The following is a 27,953-nucleotide window of genomic DNA, read 5'->3' on the forward strand; positions in this document are numbered from 1 at the left end:
TTTTGAAATACTGTTGAAATGTAAGTGAAATATTCTTGTATTTTCACCTTGTTACAATAATATTTTCTAAATTAGATTAATCTTTTTTCTTTCCTATTTTACACTGAGATTTCACAGGGATAGAAAATTCTGGCAGGAGTGAATGACGCCATCCCCCACCATCTGCTACCCCCGGGGCAGGGGACGGGGCAAGGTGAGGGCTGGGGGTTGCCGGGTGTCCGGTTTTCGTCTGGACCCTCCAGTGGAAAAGGGAAACTGGCAGCATCCGGTCAGCACAAAAACTCCAGTAGCTGCAGTAACCGGCCCCCCCACAGAGGAGCAGCAGCACTGGGGGGGCCGGTCTGTGCCGCGGGGTCAGTGTCAGGGACCGAGATTCCCCCCGGCCAGAGCCGGGACCGGGCAGAGGATCAGGGGAGCCGCGTTTTCACCCCCAGCACTGTAACCAGGACAGAAATAAGGGCGGAGCGTCCCGGAGAAGGTGTCAGTGAACGTGAAGAGATGGGACCCGTCAGTGACATTGTAAAACGAGACCTCGCCCGCCTCATAGTCCAGGAAAATCCCCACCCGGCCGGGCGGGACGCTCACGGGGAGGGGGGTTAGGGGGTCGGTGAGGGCCTCGTATCCCCCATACCACAGCCGCACGGCCCAGTATCCATCCTCAGGTGTGTGTGTGACCCACTCCTCCCTGCTCACAGATTCCCAACAAACCCCCAGAATCCATCTCGTCTTGTCTCCCACCCCCACCTCCCAGTAACGCCTCCCGCCCGCGAACCCCTCAGCGCCCAGGACAAGGGCACAAGGATCAAATCTCTCAGGGTTGTCGGGCAGATCCTGGCGTCTGTCTCCATCGCTCACACGTTTCCGATCCCCAGACAGGACGAGGTAGGGATTTGCCGTGTCTGGATCCAGAGTCACGTCCACTGGGGAGAGAGTCACAGAGTCAGGGCCGGGGGCAGGGGCTGGTCACTGGGATCGAAGGGAAATTAACCTGCGTCCCCGTTAATCACTGGGGGGGGTTGTTGCCTGAGGGGAGTCAGGGCCCTTCTGCCTGTGAGGAGACAATGGGGGGAAGGGGCAGGAGGAGCGGGGGAGGGGTGGGAAGGTGTCAGTGGGGAGGGGGGAGGATGATGCTGGGAGAGGAAAGGGGAGGGGCAGGTGACAGGAGCAGAGGGGGGAGGGGTAGAGGGGTGGGGCAGGTGACAGGAGCAGAGCGGGGAGGGGTAGAGGGGAGGGGCAGGTGACAGGAGCAGAGGGGGGAGGGGTAGAGGGGTGGGGCAGGTGACAGGAGCAGAGGGGGGAGGGGTAGAGGGGAGGGGCAGGTGACAGGAGCAGAGGGGGGAGGGGTAGAGGGGTGGGGCAGGTGACAGGAGCAGAGGGGGGAGGGGTAGAGGGGAGGGGCAGGGAGAAGGGCAATGTGGGGACAAGGGAAGGGGCAGGCACCATAAGAACAGAGGGGGGGCGAAGGGCAGGATCCTGGGGGCTGCAGGGGATGGGGGGAGGGGTGGGCTCCATGGGAGAAGAAGGGGACGGACCCCAGGGGGCTGCAGGGGGCAAGGGAAGGGGCAGGCACCAGGGGGCAGAGGGGTGTGAGGGAATGGGGGAGCTCCAATGGGGCAGGGGAAGTCAAGGGGAGGGTGAGCTGCCAGGGGGTGAGATGATGAGGAGTGGGGAGGTGAAACCATGGGGGGAGCGAATGGGCAGGCACTGGTGCCGGGGGGCAGAATGGGGGGTGAGGGAGCAGGTGAGCAGAAGGGGGGCAGAGAGAGGGGTGTGGAGAAGGGCAGGACCTAGGGGGGCAGAGGAGTGTGAAGGGAGATGTGGGCACCAGAGGGGCAAAGGGAGGGTGAAGGGAGGGGTGGGACCCAGAGATTAGGAGAGGGTGAGGGGAGGGGCGGGCCAGTGCTGAGGTGAGGGGAAGGGCAGAGACCAGGGGTCCAAAGGGGGGCGAGGGGAGGGACTTGCACCAGGCGGGCAGAGGGGGCAAAGGAAATGGCAGGCACCAGGGAGGCAGATGGGGCAAGGGTAGAGCTGGGACTTGGGGCAGAGGAGGAGCTGGCATCAAGGGACTAGAGGGGTGCTGAGGGGTGCAGGTGTCATGGAGCCAGAGGGCGAGGGGAGGGGCAGAGTGAGAAATAAAGAGAAGGTGGCATGGATGATGGTGGCAGAGGGGCGAGAGGAGAGTGAGGTCAGTGGGGCAGAGGGTGGTGAGGGGGTAGGCACCAGGGAGGAAGGGGACAAGGGGAGGGTCAGGTTTTTGGGGGGGCAGGGGGAAGGAGGGAAGGGTGCGGGGGGTAAGGGAAAGGGTAGGTGCCAGGGGGATTGAGGGGGTTGAGCAGAAGGGCAGACACAGGGAGGGCAGAGGAGGGGAGGGACAAGCACCAGGGGGCAGAGAGGGGCGAGGAGAGAGGCAGGGGCAGGTGGGTAGAGGGAGGTGTTAGGAGATGACATTGGGGAGAGGCAGGTGCCGGGGGGTCAGAGTGGGGCTAGAGGAGGGGTGGGCACAGGGGGGTGAGGGAAGGGGTGCGTGCCAGGGGTCAGAGAGGGTGGGGAGAGAAGCAGGTGCCAGGAGGGCTGAGGGGAGTAAGAAGGGCAGAAGCCAGGACAGCAGAAGAGGGTGAGGGGTGGGACGGCCATCAGGGGGCAGAGGGGGTGAGGGCAGTGGCAGGCACCAGGGAAGCAGATGTGAATGAGGGAAGGGGTGGGAGACCTGGCAGCAGAGGAGGGAAAGGGGAGAGGTGGATGCCAGGACATAGCGGGGGTGTGAAGTGATGGGTAGGCTCCAGGGTGTAGAGGATGTTTGGGGGAGAGGGAAAGGTGCCAGGAGGGCAGGGGGGAAGAAAGGGGGGTTTCCGGTGGGGCAGAGGTGGGTGGAAGGCAGGGGCACATGCCAGGGAGGCCAAGTAGGGGACAGAGCGGCCTGGGGAAGCAGAAAGTGGGTGGGAAGAAGGGGAGGGGGAAGGAGGAGGGGTCAGAATAGACACAGGGTCCAGGTGGGCACAGGGGTGAGAAAAGGGTAAGGGAGGGGCAGGAGCCAGAGGGGTGAGGGAGAGGCAGGTCCCAGGGAATCTCTCTTGCTTTGGGGTCATGTGTGGTTGGTTTCTCACTAAGAGCAGGTTGGTGTTGGCCCCACACACACTGGGGATGCAGCCCTGCCCTAGGGGGCGCAGCTGGGACTCTCCATGCTGGCGGGCCCCATGGGCACCACCTTCCAGCCAGGCAAACCCCACAGCCAGCCCCGCCCCTTTCCTGGCCCAGCCCGTCTGCCATGGGGCAGTGCTCTGGGTTGGGCTCACTGGGGCGGCCATGCAGTGGAGGATTCTGGGGGAGGGGGGGGCAAATGCGTACTAATAGGCTGTTGCTAATGAGGCCAGGACAGTGGGGAGGGGAGGGGGCATTTCCCCACTTACTGCCCCCTCCATCTGGGAGAAGCTGCACCAAGCGCCAGTCCCAGTTCACATCCGCACAGCCAGTCTACCCTGGGGGTTTGCACCGATGCAAGGAAACCCCGGCAGACATGGCCTGAGACACTGGTGTGCCAGGGGCCGTAACCCCTCCCGTCACTGGGGTTATGGATCAATGATTACAGGGTGACTGGAGTAGGGGGGCTGGACTCTGCGTCTCCCAGGTCGGGGCCCGACACACTGGGCTGCAGAGTCAGCCTAGCTCCCACGCTCTGGCCAGTGCCCAGGGCAATATTTAGACACAGGGGGACGTCATCAGACCCCCAGAGCCCAGCAGCTCAAGCCCTCATGGCGTCCCACGGGGGGATTGAACCGGGGACTCCCCGCTGGGGGCCCAGCCACGGGGCTAAAGGCTGGAAGGGAAGCGGCGGCACATTTCTGTTCATTGAAACTCGTCAGCAAACTCGACAGGGGTTCGTGAATCGTTTCTGTCAACCCGAAATATAATTTTGCAGCAAATAAAGTATTTGTCCAAAACATTTCACCCAGCTTCACTGTAAACCTGTCTGAGCAACTGAGGAGCCCAAATCCCAGTGACTTGCAGTGAGTGACTCTCAACATCCCCAGAAACGCAGTTACGGGCAGGTCAGACTCAGGACATCAGCTATGAAACACTCCAGAGCTGCTATTTAATTTGCCCTGGGTAAAAAAATTCCCCGAGCCCCTGATCTCGCCCCCAAAATCAGGCTGAAAATGGAGACCCCCACAAATCAGCCTGAACTCTGCCCAGAGCGATTGTCCCATGGATGATGCTGGCGGCACAGACCCTCTGCAGCTGCACCTGGGCGTCTCCCAGAGCAGACAATGGTCACAGAGACCGTCCCAGAGCCCCAGGGGCCCCGGTGTCTCCATCTAACCACTGCGCCAGCCACCCCCCTCGCTCTCATTAACCAGCCCTGGATCAGACGCGCTGGGAACTTTCAGACCCAGACTCTGGACACACTCTGGGTTCATGTACACAGCCCGCGGCAGCGAGTCTCCGAACAGGGTGGACAGATTCAGGCTTGTGGGGCTCCCTCTTTGGCACTAAAAATAGCCATGTAGACGTTCAGGCTCAGGCTGGAGCTCAGGCTCTGAAGCCCAGCGTGGAGCCAGGTCTGCCCCTCACAGCGCAAGCGACGAGATTGTCTGTGTCCACGTCCCCTTCACCCCATTCCTGGGACAGGGAACAGCAGCCCCTGGGCCCCTCCCTTCACCCGCAGGGCAGGGGAGCGAGAGCCCTTGGCCTCCTGGGCAGTGGGGCCTCCCAGCACCGATTCCTGGGTCAGTGAGAAAGTGTCTCCACCTGGAGAGCTCTGTGCACCCGGCAAATACACAGATGTGCCCGTGGATCAGGATCCGGGATGGTCCTCTCCCCAGGAGTGATGGAAACTCCCTAAAAGTAGAGGGGCCACCGGTGCCTGTACCATGGCCCCGCCCTCCCATGTGGGTCCTTCTCCGGGAGCTCCTTCTTAAGACCCCGCCCCCGCACCGCCCATTCTCCCCAAGACTCCACCCCCCGCACCGCCTCTTCCCCCCAACACTCTGCCCCCAAGGTCGCTCCTCTCTGCCCCCTCCCGCCCCCCATCGCTAGCCCTTACAGCCGGTAAAAAGTGGGAGACCTAGCCCTCCTATCAGTAAAAGTGATGGGGCCATGGTCTCCTGGCCCCTCTCTTCCAGTGCCATTTATTCACCCCCCCAACCTCGGGAGGAGCGGGGGCCTTGGGGCAGTGTCAGTGAGTTCAGTGCTGGGGGTACAAGTGGGGTTTACACCCCTCTTGCTGGAGCTCTGGGTAGCGAGGGTACGAGGGTGTCACAGTGGCCTTGTGAGCCCCGCACTGTCCTGCCAACGTGGCTCAGCCCTGACACCTGCTGGAGCCTCTCCCTGGGGAGGAACCGTCCCTGCGGCCCCTTCAGGCCTTGGCCTCCCTGCGGAGGTGGCCGGTCAGGCTGCCGTTGACAAGAATTATGACATGAGCTCCTGTTCACTAGGAGCCGGACTCTGAGCCTGGGCTGAGATCGGTGACTGGGGAGTGAAAGGCCCCAGCTCCCTCACTGCCCCCCTGAGCCAGCCCAGCGCCCCCAGCCATTCAGAGCGATAACAGCGATGCTCACACCTGGTGACACCCCCAGTGCCCGCAGCGGGCAGGGCGAGGGCCTGTCCAAGGAGCAATGGGTGCAAGCTGCAGCAAGGGAGACTGAGGCTGGAGATGAGGAAACACTTTCTAAGTCTCAGGGCAGTGAAGCTCTGGACCTGGTCCAAGGGAGGCTGTGGGATCCCCGTCACTGGAGGTTTGTAAGAACAGATTGGACAAACCCCTGCCAGAGATGGTCTAGGCCCTGCCCCAGCACCAGGGGCTGGGCTAGGTGACCTCTCCAGGTCCCTTCCAGCCCTGCAGTGCCACGAGTCTAGGTTACAGCTGTTCCTGGGGTGTGGTGTGTGGCAAGTGGCAGAGTTAACACTGTTAGTAACCATAGCAGCTCAGTGCCCCTGCCAGGGGCCTGGGCTGGCATGTGGCTGCCTGTACCCAGCTCAGCAGGGTGATACTGGGCCGTGTGGACAGGACCTAGGACTGTCCACAAGGTTGCCAGGCATCTGTCCTTCACCACAAATCCCTCATCCCCAGCCCCACCCCAGAGCCCGCACCCCTCCCTCACTCTGAACCCTTCGGCTCCAGCCCGGAGCCCCTTCCTGCAACCCAAACCCCTGATCTCTGGCCCCACCCCAGAACCTGCACCCCCAGCTGGAGTCCTCAGCACCCCTGCACCCAACCCCCTACCCCAGCCCAGAGCCCTCTCCCACACCCTGAACCCCTCATTTCTGGCCCCACCTGGAGCCCACATCCCCAGCCCAGAGCGCATCCCCCTGCTGCACCCCAATCCCCTGTCCCATCCTGGAGCCTTCTCCTGTACCCCAAACCCCTCATCCCTGGCCCTAACCCAGAGTCCGCACCACCAGCCGGAGCCTTCATCCCCCTCCCACACCCCAAACCCCTGCCCCAGCTCAGTGAATGTGAGTGAGGGTGGGGGAGAGTGAGCGAGGGAGGGAGGAGGGATGGAGGGAGAGAGGGCAGGGCCCCGGAGAGGGGGAAGGGCAGAGCCTCAGGGCAGGGGCGGGGCAGGGGTGTTTGGTTTTGTGAGATTAGAAAGTTGGCAACCCGACCTGTCCAGGTTTTCCCAGGATTGTCCCTTTGTCCATGTCACTCTCCTGGGAAATCTGTGAGTCTGCCCAGGACGTGACAAGTCCCAGGTGTGTCAGTGGCTGTAATGGGGGAGCTGCGGGGTGACCATGCCTACGCAAAGGGAGCTCTGGGTCCAGAGTGCCTGGGAGCTGCAGAGACGGGGCAGCTTGGAGCAGTGAGTGAGATCGGGAGCTCAGGGCCAGCAGGGCCCAGTCACCCCTGTGCAGGTACCAGCTGCGGGGGTCACTGCCGGGGGCAGTGGGGTAGATCTGGCGCCATGTCCTGCTTGGTGAGGTTGGTGAGTCACCAGTGGGTGGAGGAGGGTAAGAGGAGGGGCAGGTTCCCAGGGGGCTACGGGGAAGGGTGAACAGAGGAGCATATGCCAGGGGAGAAAATGGGATGATGGGAGGGGCAGGCACTGAGTGGGGCTAAGGGGGAAGGGGAGGGACTCCGGGATACCGCGAGGAAGCACGAGCAGGAGCACGCGAGAGGGCAGGGTTCCCATCTCATACTGAGAAAGAGGGACAATCAGCGAGTTATCTCAAGTGCCTATACACAAATGCAAGAAGCCTGGGAAACAAGCAGGGAGAACTGGAAGTCCTGGCACAGTCAAGGAATTATGATGTGATTGGAATAACAGAGACTTGGTGGGATAACTCACATGACTGGAGTACTCTCATGGATGGATATAAACTGTTCAGGAAGGACAGGCAGGGCAGAAAAAGCAGGGGAGTTGCACTGTATGTTAGGGAGCAGTATGACTGCTCAGAGCTCCAGTATGAAACTGCAGAAAAACCTGAGAGTCTCTGGATGAAGCTTAGAAGCGTAAGCAACAAGGGTGATGTCGTGGTGGGAGTCTGCTATGGACCACCAGACCAGGGGAATGAGGTGGACGAGGCTTTCTTCTGGCAACTCACGGAAGTTACTAGATCACAGGCCCTGGTTCTCATGGGAGACTTCAATCACCCTGATATCTGCTGGGAGAGCAATACGGCGGTGCACAGACAGTCCAGGAAGTTTTCGAAAAGTGTAGGGGACAATTTCCTGGTGCAAGTGCTGGAGGAACCAACTAGGGGCAGAGCTCTTCTTGACCTGCTGCTCACAAACCGGGACGAATTAGTAGGGGAAGCAAAAGTGGATGGGAACCTGGGGGGCAGTGACCATGAGATGGTTGAGTTCAGGATCCTGACACAGGGAAGAAAGGAGAGCAGCAGAATACGGACCCTGGACTTCAGAAAAGCAGACTTTGACTCCCTCCGGGAACTGATGGGCAGGATCCCCTGGGAGAATAACATGAGGGGGAAAGGAGTCCAGGAGAGCTGGCTGTATTTTAAAGAATCCTTATTGAGGTTACAGGGACAAACCATCCCAATGTGTAGAAAGAATAGTAAATATGGCAGGCGACCAGCTTGGCTTCACAGTGAAATCCTTGCTGATCTTGAACACAAAAAAGAAGCTTACAAGAAGTAGAAGACTGGACAAATGACCAGGGAAGAGTATAAAAATATTGCTTGGGCATGCAGGAGTGAAATCAGGAAGGCCAAATCACACCTGGAGTTGCAGCTAGCAAGAGATGCTAAGAGTAACCAGAAGGGGTTCTTCAGGTATGTTAGCAACAAGAAGAAAGTCAAGGAAAGTGTGGGCCCCTTACTGAATGAGGGAGGCAACCTAGTGACCGAGGATGTGGAAAAAGCTAATGTACTCAATGCTTTTTTTGCCTCTGTCTTCACAAACAAGGTCACCTCCGGACTACTGCACTGGGCAGCACAGCATGGGGAGGAGGTGACCGGCCCTCTGTGGAGAAAGAAGTGGTTCGGGACTATTTAGAAAAGCTGGACGAGCACAAGTCCATGGGGCCGGATGCGCTGCATCTGAGAGTGCTAAAGGAGTTGGTGGATGTGATTGCAGAGCCATTGGCCATTATCTTTGAAAACTCATAGCGATCAAGGGAAGTCCCAGACAACTGGAAAAAGGCTAATGTAGTGCCCATCTTTAAAAAAGGGAAGAAGGAGGATCCTGGGAACTACAGGCCAGTCAGCCTCACCTCAGTCCCTGGAAAAATCATGGAGCAGGTCCTCAAGGAATCAATTCTGAAGCACTTAGAGGAGAGGAAAGTGATCAGGAACAGTCAGCATGGATTCACCAAGGGCAAGTCATGCTGACTAATCTAATTGCCTTCTATGACGAGATAACTGGCTCTGTGGATGAAGGGAAAGCAGTGGACGTGTTGTTCCTTGACTTTAGCAAAGCTTTTGACACGGTCTCCCACAGTATTCTTGCCAGCAAGTTAAAGAAGTATGAGCTGGGTGAATGGACTATAAGGTGGATAGAAAGTTGGCTAGATTGTCAGGCTCAACAGGTAGTGATCAATGGCTCCATGTCTAGTTGGCAGCCGGTGTATCAAGCGGAGTGCCCCAAGGGTCGGTCCTGGGGCCGGTTTTGTTCAATATCTTCATAAATGATCTGGAGGATGGTGTGGACTGCACCCTCAGTAAGTTTGCAGGTGACACTAAACTGGGAGGAGTGGTAGATACACTGGAGGGTAGGGATAGGATACAGAGGGACCTAGACAAATTAGAGGATTGGGCCAAAAGAAATCTGATGAGGTTCAACAAGGACAAGTGCAGAGTCCTGCACTTAGGATGGAAGAATCCCATGCACCGCTACAGACTAGGGACCTAATCGCTCGGCAGCAGTTCTGCAGAAAAGGACCTAGGGGTTACAGTGGACGAGAAGCTGGATGTGAGTCAACAGTGTGCCCTTGTTGCCAAGAAGGCCAATGGCATTTTGGGCTGTATAAGTAGGGGCATTGCCAGCAGATCCAGGGACGTGATCGTTCCCCTCTATTCGACATTGGTGAGGCCTCATCTGGAGTACTGTGTCCAGTTTTGGGCCCCACACTACAAGATGTGGAAAAATTGGAAAGAGTCCAGCGGAGGGTAACAAAAATGATTAGGGGACTGGAACATATGACTTATGAGGAGAGGCTGAGGGAACTGGGATTGTTTAGTCTGCGGAAGAGAAGAATGAGGGGGGATTTGATAGCTGCTTTCAACTACCTGAAAGGGGGTTCCAAAGAGGATGGCTCTTGAGTGTTTTGAGTGGTGGCAGATGACAGAACAAGGAGTAATGGTCTCAAGTTGCAGTGGGGGAGGTTTAGGTTGTATATTAGGAAAAACTTTTCCACTAGGAGCGTGGTGAAACACTGGAATGCGTTACCTAGGGAGGTGGTGAAATCTCCTTCTTTAGAAGTTTTTAAGGTCAGGCTTGACAAAGCCCTGGCTGGGATGATTTAGTTGTGGATTGGTCCTGCTTTGAGTGGGGGGTTGGACTGGATGATCTCCTGAGTTCCCTTCCAACCCTGATATTCTGTGATTCTATGAGGGACATGCATCAGGGCTGTAGAGTGTGAGTGAGGGGCAGGACTGGTGCCAAGGAAAAGAGAAAGATGAGGAGAGGGGTGGACACCAGGGGTCCAAAGGGTGGGATAGAGAAGCGGCGGGCAGAACTGGGGGATGGGAGGAGGGAAAGGGGCTTGCACCAGGGGACACAAGGGGTGAACAGAGGGTCAGGCGCTAGGGAGGCAGAGGGGGAGTAGAAGGAGGGGCTGGCACCAGGGGAAGAGGAGGGGGTGGGAGAAGGCGCAGGTGACAAGGGGACAAAGAGGGGTGGGGGTAGGACAGGTTTCAGAGGGACATGCCGGGGCAAGCGGTGGGGCAGACCCCAGGGGGCAGCAGTGGACCGAGGGAAAGGGCAGTCATAAAGGGAGAGAGGGTCATGAGGGGTGGGTGACAGGAAGACAGAGGTGGGAGGAGGCAAGGGGTAGTCACCAGGACGGATGCGGAGGGATGAGCAGAGGGGTAGATACAAGGAGTGGAGAGAGGAGAGGGGCAGGCACTGGGGGGCAGAAAGTGGAGTGTGGAGAATGGCGCACCCTATGGGCAGCGGGGTGTGGAGATGTGGGCATGAGGGGGGAAGAGGGAGGTTTGGGGTGGGGTGGGACCCAGAGGTTAGGAGATGGGGAGGGGAGGGGCAGATACCAGGGGGCCCAAAGGCGGGCAAGGGAAGGGGTTTGCACCAGGTAGGTAGAGGGGGCAAAGGAAGGAGCTGGCACCAAGGAGGCAGATGGGGGCAATGGTAGAGATGGGCCTCAGGGGGGCAGAGGAGGAGTGAACAGAGGGGCTGGCACCAGGGGACTAGAGGGGGGTGAGGGGTGCAGGTTTTAGGGAGGCAGAGAGTGAGGGAAGGGAAGGGGGCAGAACTAAGGGGAAGGTGGCAGGGGAGGGGTGCAAGGGAAGGGGCAGGCAACAGGGGGTGGGGGTGCAGGAAGTGGCTTGTACTGAGGGGAGAAGTGGGGGCCAGGGCGGGAGAAGGAAGGGGCAAGAACCGGGGGCAGAGTGGGGGAGAGACAAATGCTGGGGGGTTGGGGGACAGTGGTGGGGCATGGGATGGGGAAGGCACCAGGGGCAAATGGGCGGGACGGTGAGGTAAAGTGTGGTCGTCAGTGGGTAGGAGGGCAAGGGAAGGGGTGGGTGCCGGGAGACTAGAGGGGTACGAGGGGAAGGGTGAAAGCCGGGGGGCACAGGAGCGTGAGCAGATGGGCAGGCAGCAATGGGACAGTGGGAGGGGAAGGTGCCAGGGGGACAGTGGTGAGGCATGGAATGGGGCAGGCACCAGGGACAACAAGAGGCAAGAGGCAGTATTGGGGGCAGAGGGGGGCAAGGGAAGAGGTGGGTGCCAGAGGGGCAGGGGGAGGGGCAGGTGCCGGGGGACAGAAGGGGGTAAAGGAAGGGGGCAGTCAAAAAGGAGGGAAGGGGGTGGGGAGGAGTGGGTGCCAGGAGATGGGGGGTGAAAGGAGGGGTGGTCACGAGAAAGGCAGGGGGTGGGGCAACTCATGGGTGATGGGGGAAGAGGGGCGTGAGGAGAGTGGAGTCAGGGGGCAGACGGAGTGAGGGGGGTGGGCATCAGGGAGAAAGGGGGCAAGAGGAGGGGCGGGTACCAGGGGGCCAGGGTGAATGAGGGAAGGGGTCGGCACCAGGAGGGTGCAGGGGGGTCAGGAAAAGGGCAGGTACCAGGGGGATTGAGGGGGTTGAGTAGGGTGCCAGTGGTCAGAGAGGGTGGGGAGAGGGACGGGTAACAGGCAGGGCTCAGGGGGGTGGGAAGGGCAGGAGCCAAGACAGCAGAGGAGGGTGATGGGGGGGCATGAAAGGGCAGAGGGGTGAGGGCAGTACAGGCGCCAGCGGGGCAGGGGGGGCGAGGGGAGGGGAAGGAGACATGGCAGGAGAGGGGGAAAGGGGAGAGGAGAGGGGAGGGGTAGCAGGGGGGTGAAGTGATGGGTGGGCTCCAGGGTGCAAAGGATGTTTGGGGGAGAGGGGCAGGACGGCAGGGGGAGAAGGGAGGGGTGAGTTCCAGGGGGGCAGAGGTGGGTGGAGGGCAGGGGCACATGCCAGGGAGGCAAAGTGGGGGCAGAGGGGCAGGGGCCCAGGGGAGCAGAAAGGGGGTGAGAAAAAGGGGAGGGGTGAGGATAGAGGCAGGGGCCAGGTGGACACAGGGGTTAGGGAGGAGCAGGAGCCAGGGGGCACAGGGGAATGAGGAGACTGGCTGGTGCCAGGGGGCAGAGGTGGGTGGAGGGCAGGGGCAGATGCCAGGGAGACAAAGATGGGGAGAGGGGCAGGGTCCCAGGGGGAGAAGCAGGAGTTTGGGGTGAGGGTGAGGGGACAGGATAGAGGTGGGGGTCAGGTGGGCACAGGAATTGAGGGAAGGGTAAGGGAGGGGCAGGTGCTAGGAGGATAGAGGGAGGTGAAGGGGGGCAAGAGGGAAGGTGAAGGGGACAGGCCCCAGGGAATCTCTGTTGCTTTGGGGTCGTGTGTGGCTGGTTTGTTGCTAAGAGCAGGTTGGTGCCATCCCCACACACACTGGGAGTGCAGCCCTGACCCACGGGGCGCAGCTGGGGCACTCTCCATACTAGGGCACGGGCAGGGTGTCTGGGCTCGCTGGAAGGGGACAGGGTAGTGGGAAATAGGAGTTGAGGGGTGCTGGGGGGAACAGGGGCCATTGCTAATTAGGCTGGGGCAGTGGGGAGGGGAGGGAGCATTTCCCCACTTGCTGCCCACTCCATCTGGGAGAAGCTGCACCAGGGGCCAGTCCCAGTTCATACCAGTGCAGTGCATCTGTACTTGGGGTTTTCAGTGGGGCACCGACATGGCTGAGACACCGGTGCGCCAGGGGCCAGAACCCCTCCCCTCATGGGGGTTATTGATCAGTATTTACAGGGTCATTGGAGCAGCGGAGCTGGACTCTGGGCTGCCAGGTGCAGCCCGACCCACTGGCCTGCAGAGTGATTCTCACTCCCACGCTCTGGCCCAGTGCCCAGGGCAGTGTTTAGACACAGGGGGACGTCTTCAGCAGGAGAGATTGTGGGAGCCCCACATCAGACACCCGGAGCCCAGCAGTTTCAGCCCTTTCCTGGATTCCCACATTCCAATTCCTGCCCCACATCCCACAGGGGGATTGAACCGGGGGCTCCCCACTGAGGGCCCAGCCACGGGGCTAAAGGCTGGAAGGGAAGTGGTGGCACCTTTCTCTGTTCATTGAAACTAGTCAGCAAACTCGACATGGATTCGCGAATAGTTTCTGTCGACCCAAAATATAATTTTTCAGCAAATAAACTATTTACCCCCCAAATTACACCCAGCTCTATTTCAAACATGTCCCAGAAACTTAGGAGCCCAAATCCCAGTGACTTGCAGTGAGTGACTGTCAACATCCTCAGAAACGCACAGGTACGGCCAGGCCAGGCTCAGGACACCAGCTATGAAACACTCCAGAGCTGCTGTTAAATTTGCCCTTGGTAGAAACATTTCCCCATGGGCTCCCATAGCTCTTTACCGAAGGCTGCAGGGAAAGAGATATGGCCAGTAGTAATTAGTGACACTAACAAGGAACTAGTCTGAATGAAAGAGACCTTGGAAGAGACTAGCTGCAGAGTTATGTGAATTCAGGGGACATCTTTACCTGGTAGTCGTGGACTATTTTTCCAGGTATATAGAAAGAAAGAGTGTACTTGAAAGACATAATGGACCACAGTGTTATAGAGCAACTGAAGGGCACTTTTGGTCATTTCAGGGTTCCAGAAGAACTTGTGACAGAGCATGGACCATAATTCACTGACGTAGAATTTAATTTATCTAAACAAAATATGATCTTGTGAAGAATCATACAGTGAAGAATATCCTTCAACAGGAAGATCCATTCTTTGCTCTACTGAGTTATAGATCAACCCCAATAGCAGCTACTGGATATAGTGCAGCACAACTCCTGATGGGAAGACAACTCAGAACTACCCTCCCAACTTTGGAAAAGAATCTATCTCCAAAGTTGTCAGACATGTAAAGAGTAGTCAAATTGAACAAAAAGGCAAAAAGAGCTTGCAAACACTTTTACAACAGACATCACTTAGAAAACTACCAGGCCTAGAACCCAGTGACCATGCTTGTGTCAAACTGGATGGAGAAAAAGAATGGAATACTCCAGCTGTTGTAAAGAAAAAGAATTCAAGACTCAGGTTGTATGTGATCAAGACCCAGAGAGGAGAGTTCAACAGAAACTGTCAACATCTACAATTTGTTCCTCAGAAAGAACAATCAACTGTGCAAACTCTGCAGATGATGGATGCAGAACAAGAAGATGACTCAAGGATTTCAGACTGACCACAGTCAGTCATTGGAACTAATGGACAGCCAGATGACGAAGCTGTTACCTGTTCGGGTTGTGTAATTAAAAGACCAGCACCATTCAGAGACACCTAACAGACTAATCCGCACTGAACTTCAAAGACAGTGAGATAATGTAAATATTATAAATGGTCGGAATGTAGAACTTAACGGGGAAGATGTAATGGAACGCTAAACTATATTATGCTGTTCAACCCCTAGGTAGTGCTGGGTGTAAAATACCATCTTAAAACTGATCTCAGTCATGCTTGGTGGAAAATTCAAGGATTTTGTGATGAACACATCTGGTGTTTATCTGGCTGAGAGGGAAGCTCCGTAGCCAGCCCATATCTGTGACAGGACCATCACACCAATGATGAAGCCCAGTGTTATTGACTACCTCTGCTCTGGCCAAAGAGTTGTTCTGAACTATGACATGCTGAAGACTATGGGGGATTTGACCCATGACATGAGCTACATAGAAAGTTGGGGAATCAAACTCCTGGTCTCTTCACACTTCGGTGACAAGAAGAAAATTATCGCCAAGGGCCTTGCAGATTTCCTTGTGGCAGCAGGGCAGGAAGTACCCCCCACCCCAGCTGCAGAACATAACCAAGTGTCAGCCATGGTCAAGCCAACCTTGGAATATAGGTTGGCTCTGGGGGTGGGGGGAAATGTATGAAGAGGGCTGGCCCTTTTATGGGAGTTAGGGACCAGACTACCTGTGACAGGCTCCTGTAAGGGAGAATGAGACAACCCAGACCGACCTGGAAGTAATTAAATCCCTATGTGGCTAGTTGGCAGCTAAATAATTAATGAGCCTGAAAAAGGGTTACCGGGGCTCAGCCGAAGGAATCCTAGGGACAGGAAGCTGCCGAGAAGAGGAGCTCCCAGGAGAGCTCTCCAGAGCAAGGAGCCTGGAAGGGGTGCTTCCAGAGCAGTGGTCCCCAAACTGTGGGTTGTGGCCCCCTAGAGGGTGTGGAGGAACATTTGGGGGCATGGCAGGGCCTGGACCAGCCCCTATGGGTGGCGGGAAGGGAACGCCGACCAGCCCTGCTCTGCCCCCACCTCCACTCTGGCCCCAGCTGCAGCTCTGGCCCCAGCCTCAGCCACCGACTCCTGGCCCTGCTCCAGGCTGTGACCCCAGCTGCAGCTCCAACTCCAACAGCGGGTCCAGTTCCAGACCCGGCCCCCAGGTCCTAGCCCCAATTGCAGCCCTGTTCCTGGCCCAGCTCCCGACCGCAGCTCCCGGGGTGGGGGCACAAACCAGGTAAGGGAGGGCATGACCAAAAACGTTTGGGAAGCACTGTCCTAGACAAGAGGAGCTCCCCTAAGGGGGAGGCGCTGCCAGAGATGACAATGACAGCAGCAGCTGTAGAAGGACAGAGCCCTGGAGAGCTGCCCCCGGCTGGAGAAAGTGGATGCAGGGAATAAAGGCACAGTCTGAAATGACCCCAGCTCCCGGAAGGAGGGCTGGCGTCATCTGATTCCACGACGGAAACTAATCCAAGCCCAGCTCCGGGAAGGAGGACTTAGGACTCCTGTCTTGAGGACAGTGAGGAGCTTGAGTGAGAGCTGGAGGCTGGAGCAGAGTGAAGGAAAAGATTTTATTTTGGGGTTTACTTGGACTCAGAGTGGACCCCAGGAGGGGACTTTTCTCTCAGATCTTTTGGACAATGAGGCGCAATTTAAGAAGTGCTGAAGAGGTTAAACTGAGACAAGATGCTTGCCAAGACACACTGAAATGACTGAGGGTGGTACCTGAGGGGGCCACCCCACGATGAGTCTACAAAACTGGAACCAATTTAACAGAACTGCTGCCCCTTCCCCATGCAGACAGAGCCTTGCTCTCTTCAGTCTGTCTGGGCGGGCCCCTCACCACAGCATCTGACCCCAACAGAGCCTGCAGCACAGAGTGGGAACCTGGAGCAAACACAGCTCAGGGTTTTGGGCCATCCACCTGGCATCCAGTGTCCCTGTCCCAGTTCCCAGGATGCTCCCGCTCCCCCACAGCCTCCAGTTCCCCCCGACCTCAGGCTGCCTCTGCCCTGCCCTGTTCCCTGGGCAGTGACCCAGGGCCCAGCATGGAGCCATCAGGGTCACTACAATACTGTCTACCACACCCAGAAGACAGGCACAGGGTGGGCTCAGGGAGTGGCTGGCCCCACAATGGGACCCTCGTGTCCCCTCCCCCAATGCTTGCTGCTGCCCTTGCTGGGCCTTGTCTGCGCTCAGACCAGGAGCCCTGTGGGGCTGGCAGCCCCGTGTTCTGTCTCTGCAGTGCCTGGCTCACTCGTGGGCGCTATATCAATAATAACACTCAGGGCCCAGCTCCAAAGGGCTGCATGACAGCGCGGGGCCTTCCCCATTGCACACGGAGACCTTGGGGAGCAGGGAGCCCTGGTTACTCTGCCCCACACATTCACCCAGCGACTCCCCCGAGCTGCCGGACCCGGGTCCCTAGGGCCTGAGCGCGGGCAGTCAAGTGGCACTGACCGGCCGGGGCTGCTGGGGTGGGTGGCAGGAAAGGGTTAATCCCAGCGCGGTGGCGCTTTGCTGCCCGGCCCTGGCTGGTCTCTGCCCTCCGGGGGCAGCACAGGGCGCGTGTCTCTGAGCAGGTCCCTGCCCACTCGCCCAGCCACTCGCCCAGACCCAGAGAACCCAGGGGCCGGGGGAGGAGCAGCCCCAGCAGCGCCGCATTGGCCCTGGCACGGGCTGAGCCTGCGAGCGCAGCACCAGAGGCCGCGGGGGGGGGGGGGGGGGGGGGGGGGGGCTCAGCCATTGAGAGCAGCAGGGTCCCCACCCCCCCCACCCGCAGGGGAGGGGTCGGTGCTGGGACAACAGGCCGGGCTGGGCCAGGGGCTGGGAGCTCTGGCAGCCAGCGCGGGGCCGGCACCAAGGGCCCTGCTGGAGACCCTGGGCCTGGCCAGCCGGGAGCAGCCAGCGAGTGACTCAGGGCCTGGGGCCCTGCCCAGGACGGGGTTTCCGGGGGGTGACAGGAGGCTCCCCAGGGGCTGCTGATCCCCTAGAAGGAGGCACGGAGGTGACTGGCTCAGGATCCCGACAGGCTCAGGGGCCAGGGCTGTGGAATGGCCCAGAGCCCAGCCGTGTTCAGGGTCCGGTGGGCACAGACTGGGCTGGGCTGGGGGCAGCGAGGGGGGAGGGGAGCAGGGATGTGCTGGCTCCAGCCAGCCACAGAGAGGAAGCTGCTTCCCCCACAGCCTGGGGTTCCTGCTCCCCGGAGCCCTGAGATCCTGGCCCTGCAGCCGGCACCCACTGCGCAGCCTCCATCGGCCGGGACAGACGCACCCAGCTTGGCCCCTTCGACTGCCCCCTGCTGGGGGTGGGAAGAGAGGAGGGCGGGGGGGGTAGGATGAAAGGGCCAGTTCAGCAATCACAGACCGAGCTCACTGAACCTTCCCACTCCCCCTCTCCTCGGCCTTCGCTTCTTCTCTGTCCCTCCTCGCCGTCAGGTTTCTGCCTTTGCCCCCGGTCTCCACGCTGGGGATGTGGGGAGGCGTTTGGGTGGGGGCAGCTCACTTTCAGACGTTGTGAGTCACATTCTTTTGAGTGAATCTCACTCACTGAGCAGCAAACCACTGACCCAACCTCACACTGGGCTGTGCTCAGAACAGACGAGGGGCCCGTAGGATTCAGTTTGTTACCCAGTAACACACGGCCCAGGTCAGACCGCAGCAGCCAGAGCGGCCCCTCCTCCAGCTCAGAAAGCTCGGCCAGCCTTGGCTAAAGGGGGCTGGGGCAGTGCTGAGCGGTGGCCACACAACGCAGCCCTCACATATCCCAGGAGAGAGGCACAGACACATCATCCGTTACCAGTCTGTGCAGCTCCCAGCGCAATGTGCCCAATCCAGGCCTCACAGCACCTAGCTCAGGGACACCCATTAACTCAGCCATGGAGGGGTCAGGATGTCACAGTGATGAGGCCTGGTCAGACACCTGGGCAAGTACCAGCAGGTGGCTGTAAGTAGCAGGGAAACTGCCCAGCACTCAGCGCATCAGCCTCCAGCTCTCACACAGCTCCAAGCCTGTCAGCTGGGTGCAAGCGTGTCCTGGGGTCCCAGGCTCTGTCCAGATCCCAGGCACAATACAGCTGAATGTCCCAGTCGACGCCACTCACCTCCAAATCTCTTCAGCGCTTCCCTCATGTCAAGGGAAATTTTATACACGTTCTTCAGGTCAGTAGAAACAGCTTCTGGTTCCTGGAGTTTCATATTCTTACTCCTATGAAGAAAATGTCCCATTATCACTCAGCAGCTCTGTGCACACATCATCCCAGAACCACCACCAAGAATATAAGAGCAATGAACATAGGAAACGCACCTGCTCAATGTGCTTTTCACATCCTGAAAGGAAAAAGAGAATCAATGTCTTGTATTAACACAATGTGCATAAAACTGAGTGAGTCTCACTCTGGGCATCAAACTTTCTTGTAGAAAATAGATCAACCCTCCCAGGCTTCACTGTTTTGAACACTTGTTTCATATATATAGAGGAGACAGGAATTTAGCTAAAGGGTTCTCCCTTGTAGGGACACAACCCATCAGTATCTGTGTTTATCGACTGTGTTGGGTCCAATGTTCTGAAGTCAGAGCAGGGATGGGTTCAGCTCAGTATCATTTTTCTATCATCCATCTAATCTCCCATGGCCTCACTGGATCTCCATGAAGAGAATTCCCCTCTAACATGAACTGCGATATTTGGGAACTGATGGAGCCCTTAGCCTCATGTTCTGTTTGTCAGTAAACCACAGAACACATTGACTCTAATTGTTGGAATCCAGACCCATGGAGCTGAGTTATAATTTTGGATGGGTGGAGAATTTTGATGCCATCTCACCTTCAGCAGCTCCGCAACCGGTTGCTGACACTTCTCCTCTATCTCTGTGATCAGCTGCTGCAGAGAGGAGCTTTGCTGGGAAAGTTTGGTGACATTTTCCCGTAGTCTCTGCAGAGTCTCCCTCTCCTCCTCCTCCAGGCTCTGCAGAAGCAGCTGCTCCTCCTCTCTCAGCAGTGTGTGCAGTTTGTTAAATTCACCTGCAATCATCTCTCTCTTATTCTTCACTTTCCCCTTGAGATAGAAAAATAGGAAAGGCACAGAGAAAACGTGAGCCAGATGTTGAGTTACATGGACTGGGCCTCTGTTCATGAAACAGGGGATATTAGATCAGTATCAGTTTGGAAGGGTATTTACTTCATATGGCCAGTTCCGTAACGGGGTTGTCTAGGGTGCTTTGTAAAGACGCAGTACGTTATTGCAGGTGGCACGGGATGGACACAGTGGAGTGGGGAGAAATCGAGGGGACAGTAAAGATTTACAGGGGGCTGCACAGGGCGTCCGTGGGGGGATTTGGGTGCCAAGTGCTGGGCACTCAGACACCCCGGGGACCCGTCACAGCGGGATGTGGGCAATGCTCCTTCTTTGACAACCAGCTCCCGGGGCTGCAACATTCAGGACCTAGGGCTGATGCTAATAGTCCTTTGGGTGCCATCCTGGGGCTCACATGGGTGTTGGGCACCCAGGGCATTGTCAGGGCTGGCTTTGGCCTCACCCAGCCTGGCCGAGTGCCCCATACCCACGTGCTGCAGCCTTTAGGGAGCCCTCTAGGCTCACAGAGCAGCGGGTTGCTGATGCCAGCTGTGTCCCCACCTGCTCTCTGAAAGGAGCCGTGGGAATGATGCTGAGCCAGTGCTGACCCTGGCCGGGGAACGGGCTGGCTGCTCTGCACTGGCCTCTCTAGCTCCCCTGCAACTCAGCCCAGAGGTGCTGGGTGACCCTGGAGTGAACCTGCCCCCCAGCGTGATTCGGGCTACAGTGATGTTAGGAAAAGTCCCTCTTACCTGAGCCCCCAGCGCAGCCCTCCAGCACCCCAGGGCCCATCTGCAACACCCACCAACCCATCCCCCAGACCAACCCCCACCCCGCCCTTGGGAGCGCTGCAGCCACAGGACACTCAGACAACTCGGGTACAGCCCTGACAAGGCCCAGCTGCCTCAGGAGCCCCTGTGGGCACCTGCCCGAGGCTTTGTGCATGTGGCCTGGACCCTGCAAAGGGCCATGGACCTGCAGCCTCTTTCCCCTCCTGCCCCCTGGGAGCTGTTGAGTTACAGCTAATTCAAGTCCTGCAAGTATTATGATATCCCCTAACATCTCCCCCCATCAGACATGGGCAGCGCATCCTTCATGGGGGCCTGTCACCTCCTGGGCCCTGCTCCCACTCATGGGAATACTCCCCACCTGGCTCAGGCCCATGACGGCCCCTCTCAGTGGGTGACTGGCCGCCCCTGCTGGGCCTCATCTCACAGTCGCTGGGGCTGCAGTTACTCTGCACGGAGTGACACTGATCACTGGGCTGTGACCTCTGGTGCTGTGGGACGTAACTCGCTCTCACTGGGTGATAATCAAGGGTTTCAGAACCACCCCAGTGACTGTCCCAAGGTGCAGCCGCCTCCATGGCGCCGGCTGGGAACTTTGCCGGACACATTCAAGACGGCTGTTAATTGTTATGCATCTAAATCCCTACTGTCTGAGGAACTGAGCACCAACTGCTTCCGGTGCGGAGAGTGGGAGCTGCTGCGGTTCTGTCCTCTGGAAACCAGCCCACTTCCGCCGGGCTCTAAATACGGCTTCAGATGCAGAACCAGGGGCACCCAGCTCTGAGCATTTCAGCTCTTGTAAATGGCCATTTTTATCTGAATCGTGGGACACCTGCTTCTCCTCTCCTCCCTGCTGCTGGCATCTTCCTCACGCCCCCCACGCTCTCTGCAGGGATTTCACTGGAAAAGGCAGGCGAACCAGAACAGACATTTTGTCCCCTGGGTTCATCAGCTGGCTACAGACAAGCACAGGTAAAGTCACAGTAACAGTAGCAGGTGCCTGGGATGAAGTGGCCACGTGATGGCAGGAGAGGCTGTGAGGTGGCCGAGTGCTGCCTGGCTTTACACTGACCTGCCCCTGGCTCTGCTCACTCAGGGGGTGTCCACACTGCAGTGAAGGTCTGACAGCACCGTGTGTAGACACACCCCAGTTTGCTTTGATCTAGCGAGCTCGGGTACTGGTAGCTATGAAGCCGCAGCAGCACGGGCTGTTCACACCCAACCAGACCCCTGGGTGTCACTCAGGGACTAGCCTGCAGCTAGCTGCTGGGGCCATGTAGATGCACCCTGGGGTCAGATTTTCCACAGAGCTCCACACCCGCCACTGGGTTTGATGTTCAGAAGAGCTCAGCTCCCAGCGTGCCCCCAGCCCAGCCAGCTGAGCAAATCTGAACCTCACCCGTGGGGGCAAATCGTCCTCCCAGCTCCAGAGTCTGGCCCAGGCACTGGGCAGATTCATTGCAGGGACTGTGGGAGCAGGGAGAGAAGGAACAATCTGTTTCCTCCAGGCTGCAGAGAAGCTACAGAGCTGTCATGGAGGCCACGGAAAACCGATGGCTGGAGCGGCCGACACACCCTCCCCACCTGCAGGAGGGAAACAGGATCCATGGAATAGTGAAAACACTGCACCCAGTATGGAGAATTTGCCCCATCAGAGATCTCAGGGGTGGGTCTGCACCACTGTACAAGGGCCAGGAACTGCCCCTCCTCCTCCGCCTACAGGAGCTGCTGCTGCGCTGAGATCCCCACCGGAGACACAGCCTGATGCTGCCAGCACCCTGGATGGCAGGTACCATAGGCCGGGGAGGCTGAGGCTCCACAAACAGGATGCAGCGCCCCTCCCTTTGGAGGCAGGCTACAGACCTGCTGCCTTTGGAGTCCTGCCTGCGCTCCGCCCTGTGCCCTCGCTCCCGCTCTTCCCCCGAACCCCGCAGCACCTGCCGCTTGCCGCCCATCAGCTGTGTGGGGGACCCCGCCACTTGCTCCTCTCCGCCCCTCCCCTGTCACTCACCCTTAAGGCAGGAGCGGGCAGAAAGGAGCAAGCGGCAGGTGAGGGGGCCTTGCGGGAGGGGGTGGGGGAGAGGAGAAAGCTGCACAGTGAACGGGGAGCCACTGGGGAGGGGGCTGGAAGGGAGTGGGGCCGGGCATGGGGCAGAGCAGGAAGGGAGCGTGGTCGGGGCCTTGGGGAGAGGAGGCCAAATGGGTCTGGAGCAGTGGGCAGGGCAATGATCTGGGCACCAGGGAGGTTCCGGCACTCACGCCCGGCCTCCCCAAATGCCGGAGGCATCCGCTGCCCATGGCCGGCACCAAGCCTGTGCAATGGAGCAAACAACCAGAGCAGGTTCATAGCCTCATCCTGGAGCTTTACGGGCCCCGGCATTCCTGGGAATGCTGCAGGGGGAAGGGGGAAGGGAGGAATAAACCCGGACACCCACCTGCCACTCTGTAGTTTTCTTTTTCTCTTTAGACGTCAGAGCCAGGGCCTCTTGCAGCTCCTTCCTCAGAGGGTCCAGGGCTCCCTGGAGTTTCACCTGCAAGGGCATCGTGTGCGATAAACGGCCATTAATCTGCCTGTCCGATGGACAACACTATCCATATTGGCATTTCATACAGGAGCAGTAAAATACCCTGGAAGCGAGCAGCAGACTCGGCTCTGCCGGCCCCAAAGGCAGCGTGGGAGCCAAGACGCCAGTCTCAGAGCGGGGGCTCTGCTTCGTGCAGACACTCAGGACTTCTCAAAGCCTGTGTTTTAGCTAAAGTTTCCCATCCCTGAGCACAGGCCAGAGGTGAAGCAGCTGGGAAGGTTCTGAATGATCCCTCCTGCCAGTGCGAGTGAAGAGGTTGGGACAGCACCTCGCTCCACTGTACCCCAGACCCAGGCCAGGAACAAGACCCCACTGGGCTCTCGTCTGTCCAGGCTCCCACGTGGCCTCCCTCAGGCAGCAGCTGAGCACCTGAACCAGTGCAGTCCCGTTAACTGTGCAGAGTGAAGCTGTGATGTAGCTGGAGGTCAGTGAGGAACAGGGAACACACTCAGTCTGGGGGAATGGGCCCCCCATAATTATAACGGCTCCAGAGCTGTAATAACCCAGGGCTCTCTTCCCCTTTGACAGCGTGTGATTCATTCACACAGCACAGCAACGTGCTCCTGCCCCGTCAGCCCCGCTCTGTGCAACACCCCTGGCAGTGCCCTAGACCCCTCTCCCGAGCCCCCGCCAGAGATCTCCCCATTTCACTCTCTTTTCACAGAGCCCTGGAGTCCTGGTTGTCTCTGAGCCCTGTCAGTGAGCACAGAGGCTTGGGCCTGATCTTAACGTGACACTTCAGTTGCCCTGGCTATTGTGCTGCCGGGCTGTAGCTGTGCTGCTGAAACCCTGGCAGTGTCGACGTGGCCTGCGAGATCCTGGGGCAGAGAAGCAGCTCAATGAAGAAGGGACTTGGAGCAGAAATTTGGGACAGTTCAGGCCAAACTGAGTGTGTCAGTGAGTCTGGTCCCTGTCGGGAGGGAATTCAGGCCATTTCCCTCCCTTCCTTCTGCAACCCTGGGCAGGGCCCTAACATCAGCCCATGTCCTCCCCTCTCTCCCGGGGTGCGGGCAGGGAACCTCAGCAGCGTCTCATCCCTGGCCTCCCACTCTCCAGCCCAGACACAGCCCCAGATGGGTTGGGAGCAATGACATGTTTCTTTAATGTGGTTCCAGAACCGTGTTGTCCACCCACGCTGTCAAAACCCAACCGTGTCAGGACACAGGTGGCCCCAACTTTGTCAGACAATTATAATACCCTGGTGTGTACATCCATGGTGTACCTAAGCTGTACAACCCCCTCTCATCCTACTAATGTTATCTGGGCTAATGGCTGCAGGAATCAATATGAGTGGAGCAGGGCTGCTGGACGGGGAAGAGCTGAAGAAGGAGAGAAGAACAGGACATGGGGAAAGAAAGAAAGAAAGAAAGAAAGAAAGAAAGAAAGAAAGAAAGAAAGAAAGAAAGAAAGAAAGAAAGAAAGAAAGAAGATCAGGACACAGGTACCAGCTGTGGCTTTCAGTGCCACTGACATGCAGGGATGAGTCAGGGTCCAGATTGTTTCGTGTGCAAGCAGGGTCTGAATGAGCTCTCCCCTGACAGCTGGCTGGGGAGGGGAAAAGGCTTCAGGTGCAGACTGTATTTACATGAACACACCGACTCTGCCTAGGTAGCCAGCAGCAGGGCCATGTTGCCAAAGTGATCAACTGTGCTGGATTACAGATCACTTCAGTATGGAATGTGGGGGTAATGAAATAGGGTTCTCTTTACAGTATGAGGAAAGGGCAGCGGAGTAGCATTTAGCCCAGGGGTGGCCAACCTGTGGCTCCGGAGCCACATGCAGATCTTTAGAAGTTAAGATACGGTTCCTTGTATAGGCACCGACTCCGTGGCTGGAACTGCAGACACCAGCCTTCCAAGGTGCCGGGGGGTGCTCACTGCTCAACCCCTGGCTCTGCCATGGGCCCTGCCCCCACTTCACCCCTTCCTGCCCCTTCCCCTGAGCCCGCCGTGCCCTCACTCCTCCGTCCCAGACCCTCCTGCACGCCACGGAACAGCTGATCGGGAGGTGCAGGGAGGAGGGGGAGGCTCTGACCGGCAGGGCTGCAGGTGGGTGGGAGGCGCAGGAGCGGGACGGGGGAGCTGATCGGGGGCTGCTGACATATTACTCGCAAAAAGAAAAGGAGGACTTGTGGCACCTTAGAGACTAAGTCTCTAAGTCACCTTAGTCTCTAAGGTGCCACAAGTCCTCCTTTTCTTTTTGCGAATACAGACTAACACGGCTGTTCCTCTGAAACCTGTCATTATGCATGACATATTACTGTGGCTCTTTGGCAATGTGCATTGGTAAATTCTGGCTTCTTCTGAGGCTCAGGTTGGCCACCCCTGGCTTAGCCTGTTCTGATTGAGGGGGTCACCCTCCACTGAACTGATCTCACTAAGCAGGGGGCTTGGATGCCAGACCCCTGTGAAGTTTAAGAGGAGGTGGGGACAGATGTGCTTGCTGGGCAGTGTGGACTTTACCCAAGAGTCCTAGGCATGGTTTAACTTGCTCCTCTCCACTGTTCAAAGACAGAACTAATTAAGGCTCCATTCGGAGTCTTTTGTTTTGTTAAGTGATCACTAGAGCTGAAATCACTTGATGTGGGACAGTGTTTCTGCCCAGCCTGCTTCAGCAAGGACGTTCCCCCACTAAGAGTTGAAAATCACCAAGAGCAGCGCAGAACCTCAAGAGACTAGGGTTTTGAGCAAAAGGGGACTTTTTCTGCTTTAAATTGCAAGTGTAGACAGGCCCTGATCTGCAGAGGTTATAGCAGAGAAGCAGGTGATGGCTGGCAGGGCGGCCGGTGGAGTGGGACAGTGGGGTGTGCGGTAGGGTGGTGACACTAGAGCAAGTACTTGGACCAGGGCCTTCTCTAGCCATTTGGGTGCCCTACACAGCCCCCCCCATGGGGGGGGGCTGTGTGGGGCCCCAGGCCACCCCCCCCAGGGTATGGATGGCAGGAGTTGTGGGGGGCCACACAGGCTCAGAGTGGCCCTGGGGATTAGCGGGGGGCTGGGAGGAGCCCGCCCCGCTTCCCTTGCCCCGGCCCTAGCCATATCGCTCGGGTTGCGGAAAGGATCACCTCCCGCTCTCACCGGCGGCGGGAAGCGGAGCGCCGTGGCTGGGATCTGGCGGAGTAGATCGGGCTGGGGCCCAGCTGCTCCACTTCCCGCCACTGCTGGTGAGTGCGGGGTTGCTGGAGAAAGAGGTGGAATGGGGGCGGGCCGGGGGCAGAGCAGGGGGGAAGGGTAAGAGGCAGGGTGGAGGGAGTGTCCGGAGCCCCACACCCCCGTAGGAAAGGCCCTGCCCCTTGCAGTGGGCACAGCCCGCGGGGGGCTGGCTGAGGGATAGGGCTGGTTGCCGGGGCTGGTGCTGCCAAGTATGCAGCATGCAGCTGCCTAGGGCACCATTAAATTTGGGGCAATTTGGTGCCCCAAATTTCATGGTGCCCTACGCAGCTGCGTATGCCTAAGGACGGCCCTGGCTTGGACACTGGAGCAAGCAAGGTACCATCTTCGTCCTCCCCCGCCCCCGAACCAGGGTGGGAGGTGAGCTCACACAGATGCATCTCTGAACTCTGAGTCTTCACTGACTTAGGACAGCCACTGTGAGTGGGGTGGGGTGAGGGAGCAGAGAGGGGCACAACAAAGGAACTTTTGGTTATGGAACTCCAGAACATGAGGCAGAAGACACTGACCAACGTACACTGGAGAGGGTGTTTTGCTCACGGTTTTATATTTATGAATCCTGCGTGTGGTATTTTCCTTCATTAATGCCGGGTGACTTCCCTCCTCTCATTTAAAGTTTCTTTTTTACCATCGGCACCAACTCTGTGGGTGCTCCAGGGCTGGAGCAACCATGGAATAAAAATAGTGGGTGCTCAGCACCTACTGGCAGCCCCACCGATCAGCTCTTCCCCTGCCCCCTAATGTCTCCTGCCTGCTGGAGACCCTGAGATCAGCTCCTGCCCCGTCCTCCCAGCGCCTCCCACCTGCCACGGATCAGCTGTTCCCAGAAGCTGGGAATGGGCGACAGGGGATGGATCCCTTGATGATCACCTGTTCTGTTCACTCCCTCTGGGGCACCTGGCATTGGCCACTGTCAGAAGACAGGATACTGGGCTAGATGCACCTTTGCTCCGACAGGGGATGGCTGTTCTTATGGTCTTATGTTCTTGCTGCCCACTCCACCTGGCAGACGGGTTGCAGGTGCATAAAGAGCCGTCAGCCCTGTTCTCTCTATTACATGTTGGAACTTGCAGTGTTGGAGCAAAAAAAGTTCGGACCTTTTCTCATTATCTACAACCCCCAGTGCTCATCCCCTCTGAAAACCAGGCCCCTTTCATTTAGGTGCCTAACCTTAGGCAGCCAGGAGTGAATGTTTGTCCTTGTATTGATGGGGGATAAACCTGGTGTCCTTAAGGGGTTTAATTAAGCAAAGTCAACAGCATTTCTTACCTTGCATCCCTGGGCAGCCTCCTCAATGGGAACCACAGTGTGAGACTTGTGGTGTCGGGATTTCTCACACACCCAGCAAATAGTTTCTCCATCCTCCTCACAGAAGAGTTTGAGACGTTCCTCGTGTCTCTCACACAGATCCTCCTTTTGCCCTTTTCCTGGTTTTAACCCCAGTTGTTTGATCCTTTGTATGATGTTGTTCAGCTGGGCGTTGGGCTTGAACTCCCCTTTTTGGAACTGGGCTCTGCACTGGGGACAGGTCAGGGGTGTCCCCGTTCCCTTCTCCTCACTGTACTGGGTGAGGCAGGCTCGGCAGAAGTTGTGCCCACACGCGATAGTCACCGGCTCCATCAGATACCCCAGGCAGATGGAGCAAATAGCTTCATCTTGTATTTCTCCTGCTGTAGCTGCAGCGGCCATGGCAGCTGGGTGAGTATCTGTTCTCCCTGCCAGTGGCTCTACACAGTGTGGGCTTGAGCTGACACTGGGAGGGGCCGCCTGCAAGTATCTGCTAGTCCCAGCCATAGAAGGAAAAGAAGAAAAAGGAGGAGCCAGGAGTGGGAGGGGGAGAAAACAGGAAAGTGAAACTGAAGGAGAGTAAAAGAGGGGGAAGGTCAGGGAGAGGGCAGGAGAGAAGGAATGGATGGAGGTGGGGAGAAGGGATGGGAGAACGGGGGGGCAATGAAGAGAGGGGGAAGAAT

General features: G+C 57.9%; 1 protein-coding gene across 1 annotated transcript; it reads right to left on the bottom strand.

Annotated features, from left to right (window-relative positions):
* On the bottom strand, positions 1-27,735 carry LOC144929314 (E3 ubiquitin-protein ligase TRIM39-like). Its single transcript, XM_078848490.1, has 6 exons — positions 27,253-27,735; positions 22,664-22,759; positions 19,192-19,422; positions 18,676-18,698; positions 18,473-18,576; positions 1-920 (listed from the first exon to the last, which is right to left on the bottom strand). The coding sequence occupies exons 1-6, from the start codon at positions 27,670-27,672 to the stop codon at positions 361-363; spliced, it is 1,434 nt and encodes a 477-aa protein (XP_078704616.1). The 5' UTR covers positions 27,673-27,735; the 3' UTR covers positions 1-360.
* Positions 27,736-27,953: the final 218 nt, after the last annotated feature.

The sequence above is a fragment of the Lepidochelys kempii genome, chromosome 14 (genome assembly GCF_965140285.1).
Source record: "Lepidochelys kempii isolate rLepKem1 chromosome 14, rLepKem1.hap1, whole genome shotgun sequence".
In the NCBI taxonomy this organism is placed as follows: domain Eukaryota; kingdom Metazoa; phylum Chordata; order Testudines; family Cheloniidae; genus Lepidochelys; species Lepidochelys kempii.